Genomic DNA, 17,704 nt, shown 5'->3' on the forward strand with positions numbered 1-17,704 from the left:
TTGGTACGACGGCGGGATAGCCCTGCCTGGTATCAAAGTGTACTACTGGACTTCACAACTCACAGTCTTCAATCAATGGCTACTCGAGCCAGACACTGACCCTGCTTACCACCTCGACAGAATGACCCTAGGAAAAGGGGGTGTCAACAGAGCGCTTTACAACAATCAGAAAGCCCGTGACCTTATTGGCCCAGCGATGCACATTATCCGCATATGGCACACGGTATATAGACATCTGGGCTGGTCAGGCAGACTTCCACAACACACACCCTTGTGGGACACAAGCAAATTAGGAACACTGGGTAACAGCAAAGGATTTCAAAAATGGGATCGGATTGGAATTTCCCAGCTTGGGGAACTCTGGCAGAATGGGAAAGTCGTCAGTTTCGCCTATCTACAAGTGCATTAAACAATGGCTCTGAGCGAACAGTTCAGATATATGCAAATTAAACATGCGATAGAAGCAGCCCTTCCTACAGCTGAGACACGCCCGGAATCATCCCCTTTACAGGACTGACTGCTTACCGACTACCTACACAAACAAGCGACCTCACTAACATATAAAAAAATCATTAACAACCGGGCAGATCCACTTGAATGGCTCAGGGAGTTATGGCAGTCAGTGGTGGGAGACATGGATGACCCTGACTGGCGAGAGGCGATGGCATCGCCTAAGGAGGTGGCAATCCCCTCTAGACTGCGATTGGTGCAATTTATAATAGGACCTACTACACACGGACAGTACTACACAAGATGGTAAGGGCTCCTGACCCATGTTGCTTGCGCCTCTGTGGGGACATAGGTACCTTTTATCACACCTTATGGGATTGCAAAAAATGTACACCATACTGGGAGGCAGTGGTGGGACCCATCACAGAAGTCACCAAGAAACATATCCTGCTTGAGCCCAAATGCTGCCTTCTTAAAGTCTGGTGACCAACAGACCTTAATCACGCCGAACGCCAGTGGGGGACGACAGGCATGATAATAGCTAAACAGAACATAGCGCAAAAGTGGGGAGTGGGGGTCGTACCAATGTTACTGAATTGGTGTAAAGATATGGATATGGTCATGGTAGTGGAGAAGGCAACATTTATCAATAGGAAATGCCCCAGAAAATGGGGAAGGGTGTGGGGAAAGAGGAAAATATATAGGGGAAAAATCTGCATGCCTCGAGAAGAAGATAGTGATTTGGACGAGGACATTTAGTATTATTGAAGTCATGTGGGTGCCAATGTAGAAATGTATATCCAGTTGACTGTAAAGAAGTAGCATTAATAATGTATAATTATACATGCCGATCATTGTTGTTTCAATAAAAAATAAAAAAAAATAAAAAAAATGTTTGATAACATAATAGGTTGAGTAGTGTTTCTCAGGTGTCTGGAGTTCATGAACAGACCATGCCAGTCCAATAATCTAAACAATTCTATGGGCTGAGAAGCCCTAAAATGTTGGTTGTCTGCCATTAGGATGTTCATACATTAGCTTGACCGGTTCACCAATATTGTTCCTCAAAGAAATATGCTATGGCCATGAAAAAAGTTCTAAATTAACTCAAGATAACAAACCTGCATGCAAATTGTGTTGGTCAATTGCTAATAGGGGTGATATATAACTAGCTCCACTCCAGTGATCATTCTCTTGTTTATAAACAGGATATGCTAATAACTGAAATTCTTCCTAACACAAGAAAAAGCAGTTGCATGAACAGATTGGTCCAATTACAGGGTATGTAGAATAATACACCAGTTTGGCAGAAATAACCTTGTTTACAAATCCTGTTCTGCATTCTTGTAATTATATGTGGTTTGAAAACACATTCTAATCTAGGAAATGCTACACAAATGTCATACAAATTCTACAATAAATGTGATAAAAAACACTTAAGACAGTTCTTCAGGGGGAAAAAGAAACGCAAACAAGAGATAGCAAAGAAACCGGCTGTGGTTGAAAAACATGTGCTGTGACTTACACTCCACTTACTATAGCTACATGGTAGGGGCAATGTGCAGTTCATACTGAAACCAATGTTTTGGCAACAGTCTGACTGTTGGCAGAGAATAGTCAAAAGCCACACAGGGACTGGTACATCCTTTTGTAATCCTGCTCCTTTTGGATTGATGCTGCAGGGCATGGATGTTTTGAACACTAGGTCCCTGCCACCCAGCGTCCTGTGTATGTGCTCCAACCCATAGAAACATGTAGAACTGGATAATCCCCGATAAGCATATTTAGCTTACCTATAAGTCCCAAGTATATGGTACACTGTTTACCCAGGGCCTGTAAGTTACATTTCACTAGTGGACTGCAGTAATAAGTGTACCATCACTAAAGTGACAATAGAAAGACTGTCTCCAGGTCTGCCCCTGCAACCTGAGTATGGAGTTTTAAAACGGAAAATTCAACCTGGCAAAATAAACCCTTTACTAGGCCTAAACCTTTTTAATACTTCTAAGTCATCCCTGGTGTATGCCCTAAATGCCCATGGTGCAGGATGCATGGTACTTAAAAAGTAGGACATGTGTTCTTAGGTTTTACATGTCATGCAAGAGAAAAATCTCCTACGCTCTTATTCACTGCTGCAATGCTGGCTCCCCAACAGAACTGGGCTGCATTATAACACCTTATAATGTACACTTCAATTGGGAATAGCTAGTGCCATGATTCAAAGCCTCAAATTGAAAGGAATTAAAAATGTATTCTGACGGCAAAGTCAGACTTTTAACTGCTATTCTGAAAATGCAAATGTTCCTGCCTAAAAGCCTCTGGAAGCCTGTTCAGAGATAATCCCCAACTGTCACCTTCCAGCCTCCTGGGAGGACTGAACACGGGGCCCAGAGCAAGGGTAGGATCAGTGCTAGTTGCCTGCCACCCAGCCCATCAGAGCAACAACGTGCTCTGAATTCCCCCGTCAGGCCATAGACTTCCATACAGGGGGTCTACAACTGCCCTGTATAAGTCTACAAGGGTTGCACTCTATTGTGTCTGGCTACCATACCACACCTAGGGAACCAGACCTCGAGAAGTGCACCGTTCACTCACTTAGGTCCTGATGAAGTGCCACACGACTCATGAGGAGCAACAAGAGCATGAAACATGTTGACCCATCACATAGCGATAGCCCTCTAGGAACATCGCATCCACGTAGGGCGTCCACACAATTTTTAACTAAGCTGGAACTACCTGAACCATTAAAATTATTTCTGAACAGGACTGCTTCAGACTTATTTTAAAACCCACTACCCGTGCACTACACTATCCTTGCACTCTTACCCGCACGCACCCCACGGCATCTTCAAAAGATCTCCGCCAAAGAGCCCCGTTTACGGGCATTGCAGCGTCGGCCCAATGATGAAGTATGACATCCTTCGGGGTGTGTGAGGTCATCGCAAAGAAATACCTGCCCTTTCCCTTGTCCCCTTTTAGGAACTGCATACTCCTCTGTAGCTCAGTTAATTAGGAGCCTCGTGTGCAGGACCTGGTTTAAATAAGGGCTCCTGGTCCACCCCTTTTTTGAGGGACTTAACTGTTCTCAGGAAAGGGAACAAAAGTGCCTTAGCTGGTAGGAGGTGTGAACTCCCCCTGTCAAGGATGGCCTGGGGGTGTAGTCATCAACTGTGCACACTTCAAGGGGGCAACCACTGTCACAGGCAGATGTAACTCATACCTAAGCCTGCCCTATCATTGTCCCATTAGCTAGAGTGGCGACAATTCTAGGCGGGGGGGACCTGTCACAGAACTGATTTTGCAGAGGGAGGTTAACATTTCCTGAGACACACCTCATGGCTGAGCCCAAAGCTCTGACAAAGGAAAGAAAGATTCTGCCATGTTGGGTTTTGGCAGAGCAGGTCACTGTGGGATTGTTTAGGCTCGAACACAAAGGAAGTAATGTATAGGTAGGTATGGTTGCCCATGCACAATTTTTTGCATATTGGTTAGGGAGTCATCCCCACCCCCAAGCCTGTGCCAGCCATAAAAGGGCGCCCCTGGGATCCATCTTCAGAACACCTCTGGACCTGTGAAAGACAGTAGAAGGACTGCACCGGCTGAACCCTAGACTTCAGAAAGAGGACTGCACCTACTGTAGCCTGTGAAGAGAAGCACCAACGGACCTGCTCCCACTGTGTGGTATCCTCCACTTCCCTTGTTTGCTCTGCTCTTTGCCTGCTGTGCATCATTCCTGTTCTATCCTGGAATGTGCCTCTTTCAAGATTCCCCATCTTCCCTGAGTCAGTTGCCTGCTGGTCTCTGGAGGATGAGGTCCCTATTCTGATGTTCTACATTAAACCACTTTAAACCCATCTCTACCTGTCTGGACTTCATTGATTGATCTACACCACATTTTGGCAACGAGGATGGGATCAAGATAGACACCAAGGTCTCTTTGGTGTTCCCAACTGATGAGGAACAGCTCCAAAGACACAAGATCATAAGGTGTGGAATCTCAGCAGAATAGCTGTGTGTCGCTCCAAGGTTATTAAAGATGAAGATAATGTTCCTTGTTGTTCTCCTGTACCTTCATCTTCTGGTCCTGTAAGAAGATCTTCTAGAGAAAGGTTTGTTCCTTCTCGCCTCATGGATTGAATCCCCTCCACTGTGCTTTTCTTTCCTGTAGTTCATGTCACTTTCTTTTCCCTTGTTTGTTTCGTATCATTGATAAGAGGGAGGTCTTGTGGTATCCTCCACTTCCCTTGTTTGCTCTGCTCTTTGCCTGCTGTGCATCATTCCTGTTCTATCCTGGAATGTGCCTCTTTCAAGATTCCCCATCTTCCCTGAGTCAGTTGCCTGCTGGTCTCTGGAGGATGAGGTCCCTATTCTGATGTTCTACATTAAACCACTTTAAACCCATCTCTACCTGTCTGGACTTCATTGATTGATCTACACCACACACTGTTAACTAGGACTTAAGGTAGCAAAGGGCTCGCTGGCTAGCCTCTTGTTATGCTACAGAAACAATAGAACTGCAGCCTCTGCTGAACCCGGCTGAATGTTTTAAACTGAATTTGCCTGGACCCTGCTGGTGGCTTCTGGGAGATAGAGTCCTAACCCCAAAGTGGTGCCCAAAAGGTCCTTGACCTTTGTTTTAGTGATGCATGGACTATCTCCCCAACAAGAACTGCAAAATTGCACACTCAGAAACTTTTTCCAAAAAGAACCACAAGCTACCACTGGACTGCTGCCACGCCACAACTACCGACATTGCGTTGCTGGTCGGAATCAGCTTTCTGGTTTCCACAGCGGAAAGAAGCTTGATTTTCCGAAAAGTTTGTAAGTCTGAAGTTTGAAATCTTCACTGAGGAAAGGTGCTTAATGTATCCGGCTGGAAAAAAAGACCTTCCCTGGGCGCTGAATTTCTCCAGCTTGATGCTTTGCCGCCAAAAGTAAACAGCTTCACTGGGACTTTGTCCAATGGGTATCCAACCTTGTGAAGGTCATCTCGTCCACATCTTGTTGCCTTGCTGAGGATTTTCGGCTTCCAAAAGATTTGAAGGCAACACTTTCTAATGGACAGAACATGCTCCCAATATATGACCTGCGCTCCATTACAGTTGGCCTTAACTTTTGACTATAACACAATCTAGCCTGAAAAGAAACCTGCAGTTGTCACTTTGCGCTTTCTGGTGCTAGTAACATCCACAACTTAAAGAAATCATAACTGTGGTTCCCTACACCTGAAATCTCTCTTTTTGAGATCTATTTGTTCATTATATTTTTCTCCATTTTTATAAATTAGAATGGGATTTTTATTGCATTGTGTCTTCTACTTTTTAACTATTTCAATACTAGCTATGCCTGACTGTTCTTTGATACAGCTACCAAGGGTTGCGTACAGGCTTAAATTATTGAGACCTAACTAGATCTAGTCATGACCTGGGCCATTATTACGTGAAGAGGACTATCATCCACTGCAACTAATAATTCACTTTCTTACACTGTTGGACAAAGCAGTATACCATGCCAAAAGGGTTTTGGTGGCATATGTACTAGATTCAGGACAAGCGTTGCACTCACGGCACATGATGAACCAAGCCAAATGTTGTGCCCGGAGTTCATTAGGAAAATTGGGACTATTCACAGGACTTAGTTTCCATGTCAAATAATGTATTCACACTTTAGGAAATAAAATTGCGCATTTGGGACAAGCAGTACATGCCAAATCAGTCCTGCCCACACAAACGATCTAACCGGAGGCCATCAGTAAGTTCACTGGACGTATTGAAACAAAACAGCTTTCAGGATCAAATTTTTCGCTGACTTAGATGAATTTTAGGAGAACATAAATAATTGATGGCATCTTATCCTATTCCGGTTATACTAAAAAAAGGCCCACCTGAGGCTTCCTGAAACACCCTATCATGCCTGAAAGTTCAGTGATTCTACAGTATCCAAATGATCTGCACCAGCAATGTTTAGTCTATTAGGACTATACAAAGAGACTATACAAAGTGCAGCATATAGTCTACTCCCCCAAATCTAAAAATGAATGAGTGAACGATATTGAATAAAAGCCAAACTGAACCACGATCTTATTAATTGCTACGTATTGTGCAAAATACGAGGCATTAATGTTAAAACAAATAAACTGTATGCATAACATGGATTAGCTCACAGTATTCTAAAACATCAAAAGTCAAAAATTATTCGCTGGCCAACTATTGTATTTGAAGAAGTCGTAAGGTCAAGAGAAAGCAGAGTTTCACTTTCAGAGGAAATGAATAAAGCATTCAAAATATATTGATGAATACTTTGTTTAAAGTTTCTATGAATGGCGAGCTAAGATGTGAACATAGCACTCATGCTTAAAGGAAATATTTAAAAAAAGGACGAATACCAACTAAAGGAAAACTTATACAGCCAGATGAGCAAAACATTTTTATGGTCACATAAAGTACCTATCGCTCTTTGCGACCACAAAATCATTTTTTCTCGATGAACTGAAGCCATTTTAGGGGTCAGGAAATTTTTAGAGACTCCTAAAATTGCATTGTGATTCCATACAAAACCACTATTTGTTAGTGGTGTGCTGTAAGTGTATCTTCAAAATAGTAATTTTGTATGATATGTAGTATCAATGTTTTGCAACTGGAACCTGGTACAAAATATTGAGCTAGGGTGGTAAGGGGTTTGTAAATAGGAAAGTATAACTTTAAGATCCCTTGCCCTTTGTTAATGTAAAACAAATGTTGAGGAGTTGGATGGACCACATCCATCTCTCAACAAACTTTTATTTTGGACAGCATTTCCATGAAAGGAAAATGAACTACATTAAAAAAGCGTGTGTACTTTATTAAAAGGCGGCCATTGACATGGTGGTCTACTGACCCCTGCAGGCGAATGCCCACCGATATAAGTGAGTCGCGATTTGTGACCTTCCTCATTAATATCTATAAGGATGTTCAGATTGCGACCGACTCCTATTCAGAATTTTAGGAAGCAACATATTAGTATCTAAGTCAGCATATCAAAATCTTTAGCGGATGGAAAACATACTGGCTGAAAATTCCAACAAACTTTTTTACCCCAAGTTTTGGTATACGGCGCTCATAATTTCAAAAAACACCAATAGCATAGTTTTTAGCAACCTTCTTAAGCAAATATATTTTACAAACCATGAAAGGAAGTCCTATTTACATACAGTTAAAAAAATTATTATCATGGTCACCTATCAAAAGTGCTGTCTAACAACCATGTTCCTATTGAGAAAGGCTGCAACATGTAGTGGCAGGGTTTACTCTTGCGCTGAGTGGACACTACTGTAAACAGAAAAACTTGCAAGCCAGGTATTATAGTAAGGTCAGAATAGTGTGAACTTCCCCATTATAAAAATGAAATTAATCCACATGGCCCATCTTCTGAAATGGGTCAAATTCTTTCTCAGTTAGCTTTCTGGTTGAGACTTTCCTTCCTCAAAACCAGGGGAGTAGTATTCATATTCAAAAGGTCCCTCAAACAAATGTAGCAGCAACTGTATCCGCGATACCTAATAAAAAGAAGAAGAAAAAAAAGGTTAACATACTCACATTCATTTCATCATTGTGACAACTAATAGTTCAATTTTGGTACTGTGGAAATTTGTAAGTTGTTTGAAGCCAAATGAATCATGGTTCAGAACTTGTTCTCTCTTCTTGTTTTTAAGACTGTGAAACAATGACTTTTATTTTGTTATTGCATACCCAAATTACTAACACGAAATTATGACAAAATCAGGGCTAGGCTATAGCAAATAAACTCTTATGGAATGGATATAAAGACACAAGAAGCAAATATAAAGAGAAGGATGGAATTTGCAGATATTTGTAATGTACACATGGAATGAGTTACGTGTATACTCTTTAATAATTATAAATATTTTTATAGTATTTATGCGATAATAAATTGAATGGAAGCCGCTGTTGGATACTTAATTTTTTAAAAATATTTTTATATCAGGTCTCTTGGAAATATTGATAAAATAATTTCTATACAGTTTTTTAAGACAAATAGGTATTACATGCTCATTGTTCATATGTAAAACACATTTTTAAAATGAAACCAATAAATTCAACAGCACTTGGAACAAACAAACTATTCCCATTTGCGCTTTCAAGGGTGGCAGTTAAAAGTTAACAATGTGCAAAATAGCAGCTGTCACTAGTGGATACAGTTGGAACGGCATGCATTTAATGTTAGGTCTGGCTGTCAAAATGTTTTATTTATTCATGGATAGGTTTGCCAAGTGCACTATAGTGTACCTATATATTCATTCTCTCTCTCTCTCTTTACATTCAACAGCCCTATTTCAAATAAATGGCATTCAGGAGTGCCTCCCTTTTGTCTTGAATACAAAAAGCTGTGCTCTAGTTGTTCATTAGAATAATGTGATGATGCTACAGTTGATCACTAGAGACTTGAGGGTGTTGTTTTAAGCGCATGTTTCAGTAAGCATGTCAAAATGCATTACTGGCATGGATGAGGAAGATATATCAGAGCTCAAAGAAAATGTGTTGAGATTATTGATTTAAAGAGCATTAACCATCATTTCTATGATAAAAAAAAGGAATCCCTAATCTCCAAGTCTACTGCAGCATCCTCTGTAGGATATGCGTTCAGTTTCACAGCTTTGATTTCATCAAGATGACATTCAGGAGTGCCACAGTTTTGGCATAAATTCTGAACGTTTGCAGTCTAGATGCTCATTAGCATTTTGTGGTAAAGCTGGTGTTGAAAGTGCATGTTTCATTATGCATTATATAATGTTTTCACTCAAATGGATGAGGAAGATAGTTGAAGACCGGACTTTGCCCGTCCGCCATCCCTGTGGAAACGGGGCCATCCGCGATGTGAGTGGCGGTCCCGCCATGGCAATTATGATGCGCCCGCCACACTGGCGGGTGCATTGGCATACACAAAGCGGCAGGCACCGTGCGGTGCCTGCCGCTTTGTGTATGCAAGTACGCCCCATGTCCACTCCCCCTCCATGGGGGCCTGCAGGGGGCCCCCAAAGTAAAGACCGCCGCCACGGAAAGGCATCTGCAGGAGGCCATCGTAATATGGCTGGCGGTGTCTGGAAGACACCGCCAGCCATATGAACCCTTTTCCGTCCCGGCCGCAAGGCGACCGGGGCGGAAAAGCGGCAGACGGTGTTTCTGTCTGCCACGGTTCCCCCCGCCATTGTAATATGGTGGGGGAAATAGGTGGCGGTCAGTCACTGATGGCGGATCAGTCACGGATGGCGGATGGCAGATGACGGATGGCCATGCAGGCGGTGGCGATCCGTCCGCCATCCTAATCGGCCCCTATGTATCATTCTTGGCATCGCAAATCTGCAATGCGGGGCAGAAGAGAAAGCTTTATCGGCCAACAGTGTTCCTTTGCTTTTTTTATTCGGATTTGAGTATCCTCTGTAGAGATACAATCCCTAAAGATCTGTGTTTTACCAGTCCAGATATTTCTTACTTTTAACACTGTCAAGCACACCCAACAAATATTTGTAATATAACTTTCTCAAGAACTACAGAAAGGATTTACATCAAACCATGGAAAGGCTTTTACAAGAGTAAAGATTTAGTTTCATAACAAGTTTGGTTTAATTTTGTTGAGCAAAAGCAGTTGAAATTGAAAATGTCACTATTTTGGGCACCGTTTATTCTTCCGTGCACCCTGACAGATCTGCACGGATATGTTCATCCCCAAACCAAACCAGATTAACATTTTTTGAAACTATCCAGCCAAATCATCTGGTGGCACCAAAGCAACAAAGAAACAAAAACAAAGAAATTACTTTTCAGTGAAAACTCTGACTTCAACAGAACTACAAAGTTGCTATCACCAACTCTAATATAAGGCCATATTTTTTGTAGGGTTTAAATCAATATACAAGGAATAGATATTGTATCTGGGCAAGGTAATTTCTGTCATTTTTGTAAGGCAAACTAGCTTTTTATATTTAAGTTTGATGAAGGATCCTCTGATTTGCTATGGTGGCCTAGTGACAAATTAAATAAACTAGTCAAGATACTATGCTGAATCTTTAGAAATCACTATTTCAATGTAATGTGTGAAATTGGGAATCTGTATATTTAGAATACATAAGATAACTTAGATTTAATTCTACAGTAAACATTTTGGCCCTATTACGATGTCAGTCAGAGTTGCCTCCGACTTACACTGTCTCGGTGTGGGAACGGCGGTTCCGAACACTGGATTACAATACGACCGCACATGGTGCAGTTGCAAACTCCCAACTGCCCCCAGCACAAGCTCGCACAGAGAAATGGGAGTTTGTGTAAATTCCTGCACTGTGTGGCAGGCACCATGAGTAGGTATTTCCAGGGTTGAGGCCCACAACCATAGGCCACGGAGGCATGGGGACACTGCTAGTAGCCCCTAAATTCGCTTTCCGACAGCCTTTTCATGTCGGAAAGCCAGACATGAAACGGCAGTCAGAAACCGACATCAAAATCCTGACGGCGGAAAAGCCATTCGTAAGGAATTATGATACGTTTACGACTGGCCGAGGGGCTCCTTGTGCCCATCGGAACACAGTTGGATTGACTGGACGGTTTACACTCCGACCACTGACATTGAAATTCGGCGGTCGGACTGTAAACTTACGGTGCTGGTCTGTAAGCTTCTGACCAGCGGTCGGGGGTTAATTGACCAACTTCATAATAAGGCACTTTATGTTTTGACTTATTAAAAAAATATATTCAGAATCCTCCATTGCTAATTTGACAATAAACCAATCTTCCCAGACCTAGGATTTAATCTATTTATTCATCCACTCTGTTCATCCAGAGACATTTCTAGACCTGCGTTACACAGGTGAACCATGTTGCCACCAAGAAGATAAGGTGATGGAAAGGTAGCAGCCCCCATGCCTCTCTGACCTTACATTAATAGACAATATATTTTAGTGGAAAAACAAGAGAATGTGTGTCAGTAACCAGTCACTTTGGGCAACCTAGGGTGAGTTGGGAACAAAGATAGCAGACAACTAATGGTGCCACAAATGGAGCAAAAACGAACTTATTATATTACTTACCACAGACATTGCCTCCGATCTTAACATGTACATAACCAGCTATTCCCCAAGATACACCCCACGAGTTCCTAACAATCCAGTAAGGTACATCACCTGCAATTAAAACAAAGAGGAACATTTTTGCATTTGGTTATTGCATGCATATTTTCTGATATGTTATCTTGAACAGATCATCATACTCTTCATTAGGCCTAGAACGTACAGGCTTCATTGACATAAGAATACCAGAGCTGGCAGACTGTTAGTCATTAAGTCAAAGGATTTCTTACAAATTACGAGCTATGAAACAACATTTACCTCTTTCCAAATTGCGTAGTCCCTTTTATGGGATGATTGTTTAGTGCAAGGATCCCGAATACATGTGGCAAATAACTGAATTTAAGTAAAGGGATGCATTTACAAACAGTTGAACACTCTCTAACACCCGCTTTCACCTGTCAAGACCACTTGCTGAAACTTTTGCCATTCGTTGTACAAGTTCCTTTGCAGACTTTTCCCTGCACGACTATGGAAAACGACAGGGCAGGCTGTAGCCTGGTAAGGAGTTTGAGTGATTAACACAATAAAATAGGTCACATAAGTCCCTCCCTTATAGTACGGAAAAGGTTACTTAATTGTTAAATTCTGCACTCCGAGCTTTATAATAATTTGAATGTTTTTATTTTGTTTATTCGCAACATACTTGACAGAAATTGTTCTTGATGTAATGTCTATGTGTGAAATATACAGCTGGAAAGGTATCATAGTTCTGTACCTGACGTGTCAAACCCAGTGATCAGAACAGCATGATTCGATTCTCCACTGGAGCAGTGATGCTGTATAATGCCTCCCAGGTAGTCTTGCCAGCTAATGGCATCCACTATGACAATCAAAGGGCCCAATTGAACAAGCATTCTCATCATTTCCTCTTCATAGCCCCTGTAAAGAGGTAAATACGCAATTAAAGTGTTGTCACAAGCACACAGCACCACTTTTCCAAACCAGAAGCAAGTAACGCTCTAAGAGCTGTGTCAAAACGAATTCTCCTTTAGTTGATGCAATTGCACCAAGCAGCTCCATCTGTTGGGAGGAACATGATATAGCATCTTTATAAAATCTGATGAACAACTTTAGTGCTTAAGGACAACATGAACAAAGTTTTACAAATAGTTAAAAAACATTACCAGGACCTCTCACTGGCATCCAAGATGGCAGCTTTCTTATGGGGCTCCTTTCCGAGGCCTGATATACTGGTGTTCTTGCTGTGGGCACTCGTTGGTGCTTGTTCTACGAAGGTAATGTAGGCCAAAGATCAGTGGGTGGCCTTTGAATTCACAGTTGATCTATTGGATGGATTTCAAACACTTTCACACCAACCGTATTCCAGAAATATGGTGCCGGGTGTGTGTAGAGTCTGGCAGTGGCACATATGATCATGCACGAAGGCCGATGGGTGCAGAAGGATTTTATTAGCAAGCAATAGAATGCCAAATATTAGTCCAAGGTGGTGGGAAAACTCCAGAGCCCTCTGTTGTCAATTACAAACCTGGAATTGCTTGTTTGGGACCAGTAATGGTGGCTGGATGGTAGCAACAGTTGAGAAACATATGTTAAATCCTGAAATTTCCAATAGCAATACCCTGCTCATCCAGGGGCACTATGAGTCAGTGGCTGCAGGGAAAGGGACTGGTCACCAGATCACAGGGTATCATGGAATGACACGTTGCTTGAACAGCGGTATGTGCTTGGTCATACCTGTGAGTAAAGTAGATGTGATCTTGAAATTATGCTTTATCCCAGAATGGATGATAAGAAGGAAACTTTAATTCTGTAATTGAAGCTCTGCGGCTCTTATTCTGCTCAACCTGGCGGTGGCTTTCGACGTGGTCGACCATAACCTATTATCTGCCTGTCTAAATGTGTTGGGCATTATGGACAACACACTAGCTCTGATCTCTTCTTCTCTATCTGATAGGTTACAATCGGTTGCGTTGGGCAACTATGATTCCCTGTCTTTCACTCTCCCATGTGGGGTCCCTCAGTGTTTGTCAATGAGCCCTACACTCTTTAATGTAAATGAATGTGAACTGGTCGCATTAATCAGGTCCTTCAGGTTGGCTTAAACATCCTAAGTGGACAACACTGAAATCAGCCTGTCCATCTGTAAAAATGTCATACTGCCGGTAACAAGATTTAGAGACTGCCTGCTGGCAGTCAACGGATGGATGAGTTTGCATTGCCTCAAACTTAATACAGGAAAGACGGAGGTGATGCTGTTTGGGAACTACTCCTATAACTGGTCCCAGATCTGGTGGTCGGATGAATTGGGAACAGTACCCATCTCGGTCACCAAAGCAAATAATTTGGGAGTGATCTTAGACGAGAGAATTACCCGAAATTTGAAGCTCTAGTCAAAGCAGTCTCATCAGCCAGTTTCCTTCTACTTAAGAGAATCAAGAATATCTTACCCCTGATCCCAGTAGACAGTATGAAATAGTGATTACTTCATTAGTAACTGGACTACTGCAATGGGTTTTATCTTGGAATGCTCGTGAAGCAGATACATAGATTGTAGATGATCCAGAATGGAGCTGCAAGGCTCCTGCTGGGGATCCCCAAGTCTCAATCAACAGGAAAGCATCTTCGGAAACTGCATTGGCTTCCAGTCAAGGGTTGCATTAAGTTTAAGGCCTTATGTGTCGCATATAGGGCACTTCACGGTACTGGCCCTCAGTTTTTGAGACAATCATTACTCTGGTACTCCCCAAACAGATGTCCTAGCTATGAAGGGTCAAAACTAATGCTCTCTCAGAGATTCTGTAAGGCTAATTGGGGTGGTAGAAGCTTCAACTGTGGGTGCTATGAGACTCTGGAACACCCTCCCCTTCTCTATCCGGAATCTTCTGTCTCTAACATCCTTTCGTAAAGCCCTAAAGACCTGGCTATTTAATGAATAGTGCATTAGCCTGCTTCCAGACTGTTCGTGCCAAGACACACTTTGGTATTCGTGAGCTGTATAAATCTCAATTACATAACATAACATAACATAGTAAGAAAGGGTACATAAGTAGAGCACTTGAAAATCACATGCAGTGACAAAATCACACTCCAATATATTGATATATTCATACTTACATCAACATGAAAACAGCCAATATTGGCAAAATAATTAAGGCGGTAGAGACTAAATTGGAGAACTTTTTTCTGGTATGGGCGAGTCAACAGCGGCGCTGAGATCTGAGACTGGAGGCTTTGGAATATGGGCATGCAGGGACTGCCTATTTCTCATTGACTTTGTAGGTCTTTAAAGCTTACACAGTCAAGTCCATGTTTAGTCTACATGCCAAGTTGGAGGTACTGTACAATTTATGTAGTGGATCACAGATAAGGGTTCTTTAAGATCCTTCTCTGATATCCATGGATAAACTATATGATGTCTGTCCTGTATCTTCTGATGATGACTATGAATAGTCTGGAACCTCTTGGCATCACTGGCCTATAGGATTTCCATGAGCAGCACACACAGGAATGGTAAGTACTGTGGTTGTTCTCTGAAAGTGAGGAATATGATTGTCTTGGGGAGGTTAGTATCTCTTGTTGATTTCCGACATGAGCGTTTTAACAATAGGCAGAAAAAGCCATTTTGACTATGAAAAACCTAGGGCTTCATGAGAAAGGGTTTCTTTTTACACTGACAGAGGCAGCACATAACTTTTTAGACTGGCTCAGCGAAACAACATGCTTAATCCTAAATCTCCAATTAATTGTACAATGTAGAGTTTTGAGTGGTTATTTTTTCCACTTCAGCTTCCATAGGTGACTGATTTCCAGAGGTGTTTTCCTATCAGCTTCCTGCATTTGTGGGTTCATTGTCTCTTGCCCAGACCTCCAAGTCATTTGGATACGGTGAAAACGTGATTCATTATTTTTCATGGTGTGTTAATTACATAATTTACTTGCGGACAAATAGCCTTTAGACATTTCTATAAATTCTGACTGCTGTGGATATGTCACTTATGTTTTGTTCTGTTTCAATGCCTATTATCTGTGAGTGCACACAATAAATGATTTGTATAATGAGGGCCCAATTCACCAAGTGCATTTTGTGGCATGTTTTGTAGTATTACCGCACTACAACTCATCTACTACAAAATGCAATTGATAAACCTACATGCTGGGATCTCATCACAGATAGGTCTACGTTTTAGTAGTAAATGTGGGAGAGACTGCGAGAGGCTGAAAATGAGAAATACAACTAAATGCAAATACAAAATACCCCCTATACACGAGTAAGCCTGTTGATATTCACAAACTTCCCTTTTAAAGTTAACAACTAATATGTTCCCCAACAGGCGTAAATGTATGTCAGCCCAATATTAGAGTAAATCCAGCACCACACAGGGCTGCTCACAGGTACTCCACCACGCTCCCATAGAAAATAATGGAGGCACGAAAATAAATAAATAAAATGATTTAAACTTTTATAATAAATGTAGAGTTTCACTACATATATATTACCTACTGGCAGTTGCCAGTAGGTAGTTACAGTTAGGACCTTGCTTCTATTGAAAAAGCATTTTTCTCTTGCCAATATCTTTGGCATTGTTTGACGAATGTTCGCGAAATTGTCAAAACTACAGAAGCGGTCAGGTCAGATGTTGTGTTCAAAGATTCGGGGTGATTCGTCAAGCGGGGCAGGGAAAAAGGGGGCTGTCCAAAAACACATTTTCTCCACGTTAATTTCCATAGGAAACTTTAGACATGGCTACAGCGGAACGGAATTACACCAACTTTGGCAGAAATGTAGCTCTTGGTTCAGAAAGCACTCTTTTTGTTAAATGGTGTAAGTCCTTTGAGTAGTTCCTGAGAAATTTAAATATTGTTTAGATATCCAAATTTGGGCACGGAGGATATACGAACCCTCCCGATCTCAAGTCTGCGATCTGAATTGCTGCCAACACTTAAAACTAGGGTGCCGCCCATCTCGTGACTCGGTTGAACCTAGTCACAGGGAAAAAGGTAAAAAAGAAATATTAACAAGCATTTGCATAGCCAATAGGTTTTGCCTTTGGGATCTTATATGTGTTTAGCTATGCAACAGTTGATGTTGTTGCACCAAAGATATTGTGCTGGTTATCTAAACAGCTATAAGTTCCCAAAGGTGAGACCTACTGGCTTTGCCTAAACCCTCTACTACAGCAGCTAGAGGTGTGGTGGGTGTTGCACTGAGCCAATTGGCTGATAAGGCACAAAAATGTTGACTCTTGCGGGCTTAGTCTGCCTTCTTGTTTGCAAAACAGAAAAAGCTGAGGTGTGTAGGCCTACGGCTGACAACTGAGCAAAGTGTGTGAAGGAGACTGATGATTGAATGAATATAATGTGGAAAACCAGAAAAGTGGAGGCATCAAACAGATAGAGGTACAGAAAAAAGTTACGAAAGTAAAAATCAAAGAGGGAAGAAAAGAAAAAGATTGCTAAATATAAATGGTGAAATGAGGAAGGGAAAAAAGGAAGGAACGAGTAAGGATACAAGTATGAATGGAAGGATAAAACAAAGAAATGTGAAGGGAAGAGTGGAAGGAAGTGTGAAACAAAAAAGGGTGCAAAGAAGGAAGTGTGGAAGGAAGAATTAAAATAGGGACAGAAGGAAAGGGGGTTGGAGGAAAAGAGGAAAACAACAAAGGGTGAAAGAAGGTTTGGAAAGATGGAAGGATGAGTGAAAGGATGGATGAATGAAAAGAGGACGGGAAGACTGTTGGAACAAAAGGATGAATGGAAGGGCAAAAAGATGGAAGAGTGCATGGAAGGGAGTTGGGTGGCTGGATGAGTTGAGAATGGAAGGAAGAAAGGATGGGCATGATTTAAAGAAGGATGCTGAGAGATGGGGAAGAAGAGATAAGGTTAAGGTGTAGGAGCCTCTATATTGAGGAGAGAGAGCCAGGAGAGGAAGGAATATAAATGATACCTTTTGTGGTAAACGGACACCTGTGGAGTACACCATACACAAATTTTGCAGTCTGCATAGATGTTATGGGTACACAAAACACAGCAACACGGAAAAAATTTTACGGTTACACTAAATGGGCTAGGGAATATTGGAACATGCCAGTAGCTAAGGGCAGCCAAACATGCAGAGCTGCTCCATGGCAGTGAACAGGATGAATTACATATTTTTTGAGGATAAACTGAAGCTGAAGC

General features: G+C 41.8%; 1 protein-coding gene across 1 annotated transcript in view; it reads right to left on the reverse strand.

Moving 5' to 3' along the window:
* Positions 1-7,265: 7,265 nt before the first annotated feature.
* CTSO (cathepsin O) overlaps positions 7,266-17,704 on the reverse strand; it is a 103,377-nt gene continuing 92,938 nt past the window's right edge. Inside the window, exons 6-8 of the mRNA XM_078676980.1 lie at positions 12,282-12,445; positions 11,528-11,620; positions 7,266-7,984 (exon numbers count right to left, since the gene is read on the reverse strand). Coding sequence (XP_078533106.1) covers positions 7,950-7,984; positions 11,528-11,620; positions 12,282-12,445 — 292 coding nt within the window. The 3' untranslated portion in view covers positions 7,266-7,949. The remainder of the gene's footprint in view (positions 7,985-11,527; positions 11,621-12,281; positions 12,446-17,704) is intronic.

The sequence above is a fragment of the Lissotriton helveticus genome, chromosome 2_1 (genome assembly GCF_964261635.1).
Source record: "Lissotriton helveticus chromosome 2_1, aLisHel1.1, whole genome shotgun sequence".
Taxonomy (NCBI): Eukaryota; Metazoa; Chordata; class Amphibia; order Caudata; family Salamandridae; genus Lissotriton; species Lissotriton helveticus.